The 13,191-nt window shown below is 52.5% G+C and overlaps 1 protein-coding gene across 1 annotated transcript; it reads right to left on the bottom strand.

The window, feature by feature from the left end:
- Positions 1 to 8,594: 8,594 nt before the first annotated feature.
- Positions 8,595 to 10,479, bottom strand: LOC109745871 (very-long-chain 3-oxoacyl-CoA reductase 1-like). The gene is made up of 3 exons (XM_020304988.2): positions 10,134 to 10,479; positions 9,032 to 9,390; positions 8,595 to 8,960 (listed from the first exon to the last, which is right to left on the bottom strand). Exons 1-3 carry the CDS (start codon positions 10,462 to 10,464, stop codon positions 8,595 to 8,597), a joined length of 1,056 nt encoding a protein of 351 aa, XP_020160577.1. The 5' UTR covers positions 10,465 to 10,479.
- Between the last annotated feature and the right edge of the window lie 2,712 nt (positions 10,480 to 13,191).

Below are 13,191 nucleotides of genomic sequence, written 5' to 3'. Positions count from 1 at the left end.
GGTGATGGATGAGCTATGAATTTTCTCTCTTCCTAGGTAAGCAGCTACTTCAGCAAGCAAGCTCTGGTAAGAACTTCAAGCTCCGGTTGAATTTATATATGCATGGACGGCTGGATATTACAATACGGTTTCACAATATTCTGGTAAGAAGTCTTCTTTTCCATGTGTACTCCTTTTTTTTTCATGTGCCCATGCGTGTTTGCTTTTCCATTACCAGTCTTCAGTTATTCACAGTATCCACTTCCCCAACTGTATTTTTCAGTGGCTTGACCTTCCAGGGTACACTCTGGACAGAAGTACTCAAATCCAAGTCCTGAAAAACATGCTTTTTACGATGTTTGATCGCATAAAACATGTTGTTGCTATGCTAGTGGCATTTGTGCTATTTAAGTGAATGTTTTTATCTCCGATTTGGTTTACTACTCAGCAACCCATGCATGTACGAAGTTTAGAAAGTATAAGTGCATATAATTGTTCTATACGAAAATAAATGAGACCCATTTTATGTTATAATTTGTAGGAGTTGGAGTGTAGGAAAACAAATTATGTGATTTTGTGAGATTGCATCTTTAGAGGATGTTTGGATTGAGAGATTGTAGGTAACAAGATTTACATCAACGTGATTTCGGTTGTAACCCCCAAAGAACAAGTTTGGGTTATCTAACTAAATCATGGATAAGTACGACCGAGTTTTCTAAAAGCCCCAAAACTAGCTTTTACATGGAGACAATGGTGTTGTCGAGCTCGATGTATTGAAAACGCGACTGGAGCCAGGCTGGTACTCAACGACAACGAACTACAACAAGAATTGCGTCTGCATGGTTGGCATGGCCACTACTGGACTCGCATGCTCGTGCTGGATATCAGCATGCCTAGATTGGCCATGGCTAACACCGCCTCTAGCGGTGTCCTACTCTATACCGGCGTGCCCCCGCCCGTGCTACATTGCTATCATTGCTGCTTCTACCTATTGCATGTGCATCGTGTCCAGCCCTCGCAATGTGACGAGCATATGACCATTGGAAACCTGAGACCCCTGGTAGAGCCCTTTCACCGGGCCAAGCTAACCACCCGAGCCGAATATTCAAGACGACCATTGCGCCACCCTATGGATCTTGGGAAAGATATCTAACGGGCACGGGGCTACAGATGTGGCCAACCCACCTTGGTTCGGTCCAGCTGATGTAACCCTAGCCTTACCGAATATATAAGGCATTCTATGGAGGGTACGTAGTCATAAAACATATGCTATATCATCATAGAGTTAGAGTTCTCACCTACCTCCATTTTCTTCGTCTCAGTCGTCAGACAGAGTGCTTGTAACCCAACAAACCGATCTCTCTAGTAATCCCCCAGATCGCCCATGAGTACTTGGGCAATGCAACCACCAATTGTTGTAGTAAGGTCTTACCTCCTACAGGCCGGGATCTCTCCCTTGGTTCCCTACACTTCGTCCCCTCAGGGCGGAGAGACGAACCCTCACTACTTTCTTTGCTAGGGAACAAATCTTCAAGTTCAAGTGTCGGAGTTTTCCGTATGACGACTTTGGCAAGTTGCATGTGTATAACAATGCCTCTTGTCACACAACAATCCAGAATCTCATCCCTCAACCGGCGACGAGCTTTTGGGATGAGTGCCCTCGGCAAAGGAGAGCTCTGCATCCCCCAACCAAATACTAGGAGGCTCCAATGAACCGGGACGCATTTTGTACATCATAGTCGCACCACCCTAGGAGGAGCATGTCTCCCCCATGGCCCGAGATCTCTACTCGGCACAAGCGATTGTCGATTGCTCCTCGGGTATCACGTTGGTGGCGTTCCTCCGGCACCTCAGGACAAAGGGATCCATGTCAAAGGAAGTGACATACATACGATCCGGTTTTAGATGTAGATATAGCCTTCTTCCCCAAAGACCCTAGAATTTATTGAATCCAGGTAGTGATGATGGTTCGCAAGGAAATATTTGCAAGTACTTGTTATCTCAAAATGTTTCAGTTCTTGAACTAACTAGAGAGGCGATTAAAATACAATAATAAAGTAATAGGATAGGGCTTAAGGTTTCACCTGCAGCCGTGTACATCTGCTAGGGAGACAATCTAGAGAAATCAACCTAGCAATGGTACAACATTACATATATCTTGTGCATGAATTATGCGGGAGATGTGTCCTAATAACTCCACGACTAGCTGCCGCCGAGCCGTGGTACTATTGTCCATCCAGGGACTTATCTAACTTACGGGGTCAGCTCAGATATTAAGGATAACGACACCAATGCAGTAGGCATTTTTTGTATGACTAGCAGTGGCGGAGTGTGAGGCACGCCGGCGTCGACGTGCGGCTCCAGGGAGCATAGCGCTTGTGATTTGTGAAGAAGGACATTGAGGATTTGAGGTTCAGGCAGTCCGGTGCCGCCGGCGTCGACGTGCACCTCCGGGAGCATAGCCCTTGTGATTTGTGAAGAAGGACATTGAGGATTTAAGGTCCAGGTAGTCCGGCGGACATGCCGCCGTCATCACCGTGGGCGGTCGTCGATTGCAGACTTGCAGTGATTAGGGAGACAGTAACGTACATAAGAGAACGATTGTTTTGATCTCGTGTGTGGTGCAAGCTGCAGCTGCGCTACGTTGTGAACGGCTGGGCCAAAGTGGTGTGTATTATACTAGTACTAATTACCATTTTGCAATTTCTAAGGAGGGGGGGGGGGGGGGGGGGGCGTAACCCCCGCCAGTGATGACTAGACCATATCTGTCTGGGATACTTGTATTTGGTAGTTTAGGATTTGTAATCCGTCTCCTACCTTATCTCCAGCAAAGGCGTTTTGCCCTTCAAGTCTTGTACTTAATATATACTCGCCCTCGAGGCTCAATAATACATCCATCATATTCCGCAACAATCCCTCTCTCTACCTTCTAACATGGTATCAGCCTAACCGATCCAAACCCTAGCCGCGCCGTCGCTTCCGCTCCGCGCCGCCCCCGGGGCGGTCGGTCTCCATGATCGCCACCGGGGGCCGCGCCGCCCGTACCTAGGGTTCGTCCGCCGGCCGTGTTGGCCGGCTGCCATAGAGAGTCTTTTTCCCGAGCCCTTGCTCCGGGTTTTTTCGCTCTCTCGCCGGTCGTTTTTTTGGCTTTTTTTTGTGGTTTTCCGATCTATTCTTGATCGGTTTGCGTCGCCCGCCGTCGCCGTCGATCCCCGTGCGCCTTTACTCCAACCCCGGCGCGACCAGCCGGCCTCTCCTCCGACCCGGCGGCCACGCGCGCCGAGGCGGCCCGTTCGGGCCAGTCGTCGTCCGCGCGTCGGTCCGCCCGTCGCCCTGCGCCGGTCGTCACCGCCCTGTTCCGACCGGGACACCTGCATCGCCGCGACCCGGCGGCCTCGCGCCATGCGTCGGCCAATCATAGCCGACGCTCGCACGCCGGCCCGCCCATCGATCCTCGTCACCCGCCTCCGCCGCGTCTGCACGGCGGCTCGACGGTCTACCTCGCCAGCCTCGTCCTCGGCTGCATTAGGCTCGTCGGCCGCCTCAACTCGGGCGCCGCTGCTCCGTTGGTCGCTCGGGCCTCGCTGCCCGGGCATCGGCGCTGCTTTGGTAGCCCGGGTGCCGGTGCAGACATCCCCCGCCGTCCGTCGTCGCCGGCCTCATCCCAGACTCCGCCGCCACCACACCTCCACCGAGCGGCGTCCCTGACGTCGCGCGCGATCGGCTTGATCATCCGCTCGCCGCCGCGCGACCGACCTGGCCCGTCGGTTACGCGCGCCTCCGCAGGTCCCGTGAAGATCGTCCCCGAGTTCAGCGCGCCTCTCCACCGATCGATCATCGGGCTGCCGCTGCGTCGCCCCGTCAGGCCACAGCGCCGCCGCCCCGTGGTTCTCCTCGCGGCTGCATCGACTCGTGCGTCGCCGCTGCGTCGCCCCTTCGGGCCGTAGTGTCGCGATACGCGGTCACCGCCGCCGCCCCGAGGCCGTCCCCGCAGTTGCACCGACTCGCGAACCGCCGTTGTGTCGCCCCTTCGGGCCGCAACGTCACGGCCTGTGGTCCCCGCCGCCATCCAGAGGTCTTCCCGCCGTCAGGACGCCGCCGCCGCTCTTCTTTGGCCGCCGCCGCGGCTACCTCCGTAGCTGTCGCCGCCGCCCGTCCACCCCACTTCGTCTTCGTCCAGCACCAGCTCGTCGCCAGCGTCGCCGTCATCTACCCCGACCGCTTCATCTACTCCAACAACCGCGGGCTACATTGGCCCCGCGCCGATTGGCGCCGCAACCGTCGTCGAGTCCTTCTCTGCTGGCCTCTCCGACCTCTTCGACATGGCGTACAGCTCGTGCAGGTCCCAGTCTACGCATGCCCGGTGCTGGCAACACCGCCGAGTGCCTTCGTCCACGACATGTCCCCGGGCCTGGCAAGCCTGGTGCGATGCTTCGTCAACTTCGTCTTCGACCGTCTACGCATGCCCGGTGTTGGCAACACCGACGCGTGCCTTCGTCTACGATGTGTCCCCGGGGTTGGCAAACCCGGCGCGACGCGTCTTCAACGCCATTCTTCTTTCTGGCGCATCACTTATTCGACACCACTGCGCCCATGACTAACTCGGCGCCTCCTTGCGCCTGCGGCTCCACGGCGACTCCCTCGACACCGGCTACCCCGACTCGACATCGACCACGACGTTCTTCGCACGTCTACCTCGACCACGGCTACACCACCCTACGCTCTCGGCTACATCGACATCGGCACAAAGGGTTATCACCCGCTTGAGCAACTCATCGGCTTCCTCTACAGTCAACGCGTCCGCGATGCGACACCGTCCACGACGCTCCCGCTACGACTGCGGGGGGATGTCAGTCCGTCGGCTGCTATTCTCTCCAGTCTGACCGTCCGCGACGCTCCTGTTGTTCGCAACGCTACCGCTACGACTGCGGGGGGATGTTAGAGATATATTTGGGATACTTGTATTTGGTAGTCTAGGATTTGTAATCCATCTCCTACCTTATCTCCAGGAGAGGCGTCTTGCCCTCCAAGTCTTGTACTCAATATATACTCGCCCTCGAGGCTCAATAATACAGCCATCATATTCCGCAATAATCCCTCTCTCTACCTTCTAAAAATATCTACCCTGAAGACATGATTTTGGTCGCCGTACTAATCTTAGTGCCATCGACGTTTAGCATAGCTTCCTGCTCCTCTCAGCACTTTACCTTTCCTTGTTCCGATCTTCAGTATCTCAGGTACCTGCGATCCTAGGATCGAGGTCGAGACAAGATACAAAATCATTGCACAACATATAGAAAGAATGTCCTCTCAAAAAGTAAACCGACATTCCCTTTATGGGCGTACATTGGGCTGTGAGGCTATTTCTTAGCCGTTAGCTAGCCCGAGGACACTACTCACACATCGCGAATAAATCATAAAGAATTGATCACTATACTAGTATAGGACACCCTAACCAGCAACGTGCATAAGTGTCTACTAGCAGTGTTTCGCTGGCACACTGCTACTACTACACTGCTGGTAACTGGATACTAGTGGCGCACCCTGTGAACACCGCTGGTAATGCAGCTACTAGAAGCGTCCGCTCCACGAATGCCGCCGTTAGGTCCGAACTAGCACCGTTCGTCATGTTTGAACGCGACATGCAATTTAGCAACTAGCTGCGTTCAAGATTGCAGGGCGCCGCTAATTTGTTAGCACGTTGGTTATGTTCATGCTTTTGCGCCCGCTGCTAGTATATTTTGGAGGCCAAAATTTGTCTGCCATTGCAGCATTTGCCATCGTGGTAGCATTTACACCTTTTTTGTCACATACTTCCTTTGTAAAAAAAATATAAGACATTTTGCAGTCTTGTGTCAACTCTCTAAAACGTCTTATATTTGTTTACAAAGGTTGTGTCTATCATATGAAAAGAATGCTTTAAGTAATTAAAGTATTGAATTCACACATTACATAAGGCATCGATATGGTTGAATTATAAGCATGCATTTGACTGCGACGGCTTTGCATGGGGCAGCGGCCCGGCGTCGTTGAAGTTGCTATTGACGAATCTTTGACGTTCGGTAATGAAGAGAGCAAATATCAGCTTGGATCACCCATATCAAACATATATAGCAACATATAGCAAGTAAGGTTACTCGTGTAAAGATAATTGCTAACTTCCAGCATGCATCATAAAGACTTAATTGTAGCAACTACATGAAAGGTATGGTAAGTATAGCTACACGGTCAAGTTAGGACCAATGTTTGAACTGTTTTTAAACACAACATCACGTGTTCACTGCTTCTGGGAAGGTATGTAGCGATAAAGGTGCTTCCGAAGGGTTGATACGCCACCGCCGTAGAAGATCCCTGTCTTACCGCATACGTCCTTGTTGATGATTTCGACGAGTGTCTATTGGATCTGTTTGAAGTCGACTCTGGAGTCATCACGTGTGAGTGCGGCAAGGGCTTGAACCCCATTTGGTGGCGCCATCCTTCTGTGGGAAAAGGTCCTATGATCCCTGTGAATTCTTACATGTGCTACATAACGTATCAAGGGGAGGTCCTTGCGTCTTCAGGCTATTGAATGCAACATAAGGTTGTGTTGTGGCCGAACCGCACAATGACTTCATTGTTTCTCTTCCTTCCATGCCATCGAACATGTTTAGAGCTTCATCTATTCGGTTTGTTGTAGTTTCTCTTGAATTTTTTATTCAAATCCAAGAAAAAGGATGAGGCAGTCTTTGGGAATATAACAATGAGGATCCAGTGGAAGTCGTTGCGAAAATAGTACACCACACAAGTCATTGTCAACCTTAGTAAGATGGAAGGATAATAGAAATATGCGGAAGTTTATTCCGATTGGTGGAGGCTGACTGTGCGGTTGGCTGCATGGGAGACTTTTCCCGCATGTAGCTCGGCCATACTCCTTCAACATTTTCAGGACCAAGGTGTTCTACTTCACCTCGGATGCAGTCCGGTGTTGAAGCTCGGTTGCAAGAAGACACAGATGCTGGAAAGTTATTGTTGAACTAGTTTCAAGACCGGCGACCGAAGACGACGATCAACTCAGATAAGCCGAGGTGCGGCTAGACTTCAAGATCGGTTCATGGGCTACTTACAGTGTCCCGGCTATGGGGCCTCTCACCATGTCAACTCCCTGCACTGGCAGGCCGGGCCGAGGACCCCGAGATCAGGTTCCATCCGGGGGCCACTTTGGGTGGCCCATGACACATACAAGGAAGATTCCAGAAGCCTTGCCGTTTGGGACAAGAACTCCTTATCCGTGGATGACTCCTCTCCACTAGACAAGAACAATCTCGTGGTAGACACTATAGTATGTACTATACCCCGACGCAATACAACACAAGCAGGACGTAGGGTTTATCTCCTCGTAGAGCCCAGAGCTGGGTAAAATCCCGTGTCTCTCATCACTCCAAGAAATCTAACTTAGGATCCCTACCTCGATATCTGCTAAAATTAGCCTGTCACCATCTTCATGGTCGTGGCGAGGCATCGCAGCGTTGGGTGAGGAGGCGAGGCGCGTTGGCTGTCTAAGTTCGACAGCAGGAGCGAGCTATGTGTGACATCGATGGGGAGAGAAGGCGCATTTTAGGCGCGCGGGGGGGGGGGGGGGGGGGGGGAGGGGGGTGGGGGGTGGGGGGGCTAGGTGGCCGATAGGTGCCCGGCACTATGCCGCCATTAATGGCTACTGGCAACGGAATCTGCCCAACCACGAGGTGCGATGACGGGACGGCATCATTGTGTGTCAGCAAGGGAATGTAGTCAAAGGCTGGCATCTGTAATTATGCCATGTTAATACTCGGTGGGACATAGTGTACACGCGTGGCGCACGGCTTACCCGCCGCCCATCATGACGGCATCAACATGGACGAGCACGACCACGTGGCCCAGGTGTTTGCCGTGTGCTCCAAGTTCACACTCAGATTTCTCCTAAATACATTGAGTCTTTTTCTATACAACGAGCGTTTTTGTGCCATGTCATGCCGTACATGGAGGTACGCCCAGGTCTAGGTCGTTGTCATGTGCCGCTCCACTGAGACACGGCTTACAGATGTGTAAGCCGGGCGGCCGATAATATACACTCGCTACATGGAGAAACACAAGGCAACATATGTTTTTCTAGTAGTGCGAGATCACCCTATGGTTCATCCGCTCTTCCCATGACAGCTTCAAGAACGAGGAAGAACAACAGAGGGGATCGGGGGAAGTTGGGGGTTTGGGTGGTGCGGCGATGGGGATATGAGGTTTGGAGAGGTGTTTCGGGCACCCTCGATGAAATTCGGGTCTCGCTCGAGCGCCGCGGTGGTGTCGCGTGTGTTCGGGATCTTGGGTTGCCAAAATGAATGCTTTTGTTCGGTCTATAAAACGGCTCACCCCAAACGCCTTGTTCGGTATCCCGGGTGCTCCTATCGAACGATCAGTAGATATAGATACCAGGGTACATTTTTTAGGGAGTTAAATTTAAGAGTTCGGCTAGGAACCCTTCTTTTTTGACGGATGAAATGTAAGGAGTTAAAGTATAATGGATCATATAAAAAGGACTGATTTTATAGAGATTGAGTAGAGATGCTCTAAGTTCGGCACAACACAGTCAAGTAGCCCCGTGTTCCTCAACTATGAACTCTGAATTCTGAACCACCTTGATCCGAGGGAACACCAGCACCGATCTTGTCACTCGTAGGAACACAACCGTCCCGTGAGTTCGCCCGCGTTTCCCTCAATGGCTTGATCCTCCTAAAGATGGCTCTGTGCTGCAAATTCCGCTTCAGGAGATTCATGTCTTTGAAGGAGTCCGGGAAGAGACAGGTGAACCACCACTGGAGGCGGTGGGCGAAGTTGGGGATACACAGCGTCCCGTGCCCGATCCAGCGCACCGCCGCGCGCGCGTAGGCGTCCGGGCTCAGCACCCATGGACGAACAAAGAAGCTGTTCTTCACGGCGCTCGACACCATGTTCGTCTCCACCACGAATGGGATCTGCAAACACGACACAACCAAAGGTAATCTGGTGACACGGTGGATGTGAGCGCCACACACCGATTACGGACCTGACATTGCACATCGATGCATGCGCTCTCGTACTCCACGGAGAGGCTCCTGGAGAGCTCTGCGACGTACCGTTTGGTGGCGACGTAGACAGAGTACAGAGGGTGGGAAGGGAGGACAGATCCTGAGACCGAGCCGATGTTCAGGACTGCACCCCTGCCCCGGCGCACCATCCCTGGCAGCACCTCGGCCGTCACCTCCGTCAGCGCTAGTACGTTCACACGTATCATCCTCACCCACGCTTCCACGTCCACCTCGTGGAGGTACACCACGCCGGGCTTCGCCACCCCGGCGTTGTTCACCAGCACCCCTACATCCAGTCCCGCCACGGCCTCCCGGAAGCGACTCATCGCCTCTTCACCTGCAGAACATCGAACGACATGAGAAGACTGATCAGTGATCTGAACGACACACACTCGATGCTGATAGTACTGATTTTTACACGTTTGCTATTGGCAAGTTGCATGTAATAAGGAGTGACAGGTATAGCGGCAGCAAGGTGTGGGGCCGCCGATGACCCGGACCCAGCCAACTAGGCATGACTTGGCAGCAACATCGCTGGTGAAGGGGAGTCTAATGTTTTTTTTAGGATAGGGGAGTCTAAGGTTGAGGGATCCGGCTTGCCTGCTCCCTCTCCATGCTCCCATCCGTGCTCCCACTTCATCCTACGGCTGTTCTTTTCCCTTTTTCTTTTCTAATCTAATCATCTCCCCCTGATTTTCAGGGGTGGGGCCGGGCCTTATTTTCTTCCAATCAAATCAAGCCACGTATGCGGGAGCACGGATGGGAGCATGGAAGGGAGCAGGCAAGTCTCGTCCAAGGTTGAGTGGATCTGCAGGATGGGGATCCTACTTTTAGGACCCCCTTAGCTGGTGAACGTTCATCTGGAGGGGGTCTCATTTGCGGACCATTTTGCTGCATTTTTAGTTGTGAGGGAGGACAATTTCATTCAGAGCGACATTACAGTTTCTGTTACGGATGGTAATTTTTCGTTTAAAGCTGTCAGCGTTTGCTCGTCTCAAACTAAAACTGTCATCAAAAGGGTTCGTTTGTCACCCCTTTGCCGGCGAACTGTAGCCAGATCGGATTTCCGTACTTTTATACTTTGCACAGTGGATACGAGGGAGAAATCGAACAACACGGTCTTGGTTTGCATGGCGTAAGTCCTGGAGATCATTTCGGAGATGTCCCGGAGTCTAGCGGGGTCTCGACCTACGAGGACAAGATTGAGGCCAGACCGTGCCATCTCCAGGGACATGGCACGTCTGATGCCTGATGTTGGCCCAGTGACGACGGCCCAGGCTCCGTATGTGCGACAGAGATCCTTGGGCCGGCGCAGGAAAAGCACGAGATTGGTGAGGAGGCGGATGCTTAGAGCGAAAACTTGGATGGCACCGAGGGAGGCCATCCAGAAGAACCATACCGACGCAGCCATCTCGCGACGCGTTTCCCTCAAAAATAAAAAATCTCGCAACAAGCTATACTCCTCTGGTAGCAAGTGTGATGGTGCTAACAAGCAAAGACCTCTGCCCTCGGTTGTGTGCCCGGTCGCTCGTATTTATGCGTCGCAGACAGTAGATGAGTTAAGGGACACCACCCCATCCTCCCAACAGCTTTGCCTCATCTTTACTTGTCCACGCCATTTGACAGCAACACGGACGGTGATATTATTTATCAGTTATTCACGCACTAGGAGCATCTCCAACAGACGCGCAACGTGTGGCGCGTTAAAAAAGTGTTTGCAGCACGCTGTTCGCGAGTTTTTGCGCCGCGAGAAGCGCTTGCTCCAACGGCCGCTGCAAAATTTAGCGCGCGCGAGCCGTTCCAGCAGGCGCTGCAAAAAATAAACTGCTCTATGCGCTCAAAACAAATAAAAAAAGTGATACATAGATAAAAAAAAAGAGATACATAGATAGTTCATCTAGCATAAATAGGTAAAAAGACACTAATCTGAGGTAAAAACTACGATACGACTAGAAACTACTCCAAGTCGTTGTCCTCCTCCTCGCTTGTGTCGTCCGACGTATCAAGCCACGCGTCTTCCCATCGCTCATCGTCGCTAGAGAAGAATGATGCCGCTCCCAGATCGCACTGCGATATCGCCAGTGCCTTCCGACGACGCCTGTCCGCCCGTTCCGCGCGCCGCCTTGCCCTCCTCTCCGCCCAGAAGGCATGCTCGTTGGCGACGTCCTCCGGGTGGCGCTGGCGCTACTCCGCCATGGCTCGCTCGTCCGCCTCGGCGATGATGAGGCGGCGCTGCCGCCGATGGTGTTCCTGACGGTTGGCGTCAGTTATTAGCCGTGGCAGCTGGGCGACGGCCTGCGCCTGCTCGCATGTCCAGACGTCCTGAAAGTTCATCTGTGGGCGAGGCCTCCCGAGGTGCCACAGACGTCCCCGGACCGAATCTCAGCGTAGAAGGCGCCAGAGGGGTGCTCGCGGACGCCGCGGTAGCCCGAAGATCCCCGGCGGCGCGGCGGCATGGTGGTCCGTCGGCGGCGGCGCGAGGAAGCGGCAGAGGAAGCGTGGAGAGAGCGCGTGGCGAGGTGGAGAGCGATCGGAAGCCGCGTGGCGGGCGCAGCAATTTATAGGCGTGCCGAAAGCGGCGCGCCAAATCTAGCGCACGACCACCATCTTTTTCCCGCGCGCCCGCATCTTTTCCCGCCTCCGCTGGAGCACGCGAAACCGTCCCCTCCATGCTAAAATCGCATTTTACCACGCGCGCACGGTTTTTGCAGCCACTGTTGAAGATGCTCTAAGCTCCCTCGGATTTGAAGCCCCGTGACGCATCGTGGCGCCATTTTCTAAGGCATCATGGCCCCATTTTCTAAGGCCACATTACTGAAGGATTTTTACAAAAAAAACATCGTAACAAGGATTTTAGAGCAAAAATTTCCTATAGATGCATTCGGTTTGTAGGAAACGCGTACGGGGATTTCATAGGAATACTATTCAGTTCCTATGTTTCTGGAGGCCAGTCAAAGCTCATTTTGTGCGTACGAACGAGGCAAGAAAATTCCTAGGATGGCAAGTCCTATCAACTTTTTCTACTATTCCTAAATCCTAAGTTTTGGATTCCTCTAAACCAAATAAGGCCTAAATTATGAATATCTTCTGATTTAGCTAAAATTTTCAACTAAAAACAATAGTTTTAGCAAGCAGTAGTGCGAGCAAAATAAAATAAGTGAGCAGAGCAGCGAGCCGAGCTAAGCGAGCAAGATCTTCATGGGTAGTCCATGTGAGCATTATAGCAGCAATTCCACAATTTTATTGTGGAATAGGAGCTCCCGAGGGTTCACACAACCACCACTGGTTAATATCGACATCGAGGCCGAAAAGTGTAATGACATCACAACGACACATCTAACAACTTCACACTCTTCCGAGTACAAATACCATCTTCAATGAGTACCCCTCGAAAGCGAAAGATGGAGGACCCCTTGACAGCTGCCTCAGATATATAGGAGGTTTCTTAACCGTGGTCTTGCTCCTGCTAGCTAGTGCGTGGTGCTAAAGGGCGTAGATGTACAAGCCTTGCTTGTGCCCATGCTTGTATTTATTAGTCACGGACGGCAGGATGATTAACGGATAGCCAGTAGAAGAGTTCATGAAAAATCAAGAGTTCAAGTACAATAGAGAGACACACACACACCACGCACGGCTCAACATTCTCTAAAACCTATGCTCGTGTCAAGTTGCTACGGCACGGGCCTACCATCCTCCAACGGGTTTGCCTCATCCCTGCTCATTGACTGTTGACAGCAACAAAGACGTACGGTGATAGCAACTTGTCAGGAGCAGTCGTGAGAATGAAGGCAGAATAGGACGACGATGATTGCCAACAACACATCCGCAACCTGGGCGGCGGAATTTCGTGTTCTGACCCTTTTAGCATAGAAATTCGAGATATGACCCCTGTTTCAATTTTTTTTTAAATCTGACCCTTTTTCCTACCGCCAGGAGGCTCGGCGGTAGGGTCAGGCAACCTACCGCCAAGGGGCTCAGCGGTAAGAAACTAATCCACGTCAGCACGCAAACTGCCGCCGGCCCCCCTCCCCCCTCCGTCGCACCCTACCGCCGCAGGTCCTTGCGGTAGGCTGTCTGATCCTACCGCCAGGGACACTGGCGGTAGGGTGTGGGCAATTAGACGGCGCGGCCGCCCGCG

This window comes from Aegilops tauschii, chromosome 7 (genome assembly GCF_002575655.3).
Source record: "Aegilops tauschii subsp. strangulata cultivar AL8/78 chromosome 7, Aet v6.0, whole genome shotgun sequence".
NCBI classification, from domain to species: Eukaryota; Viridiplantae; Streptophyta; class Magnoliopsida; order Poales; family Poaceae; genus Aegilops; species Aegilops tauschii.
The sequence above is the reverse complement of the archived record's forward strand: the minus strand, read 5'-3'. Positions and strand labels throughout refer to the sequence as shown.

Bases quoted from the DNA above. Each gene is read 5' to 3' on its own strand.
- LOC109745871 (XM_020304988.2), bottom strand. From the start codon at position 10,464: ATGGCTGCGTCGGTATGGTTCTTCTGGATGGCCTCCCTCGGTGCCATC. The intron at 9,391-10,133 runs GTATAAAAGTAC...GATGTTCTGCAG, and splicing joins CCTCGTATCCACTGTGCAAA to GTGAAGAGGCGATGAGTCGC. The intron at 8,961-9,031 runs GTCCGTAATCGG...TCGTGTTTGCAG, and splicing joins GCATCGATGTGCAATGTCAG to ATCCCATTCGTGGTGGAGAC.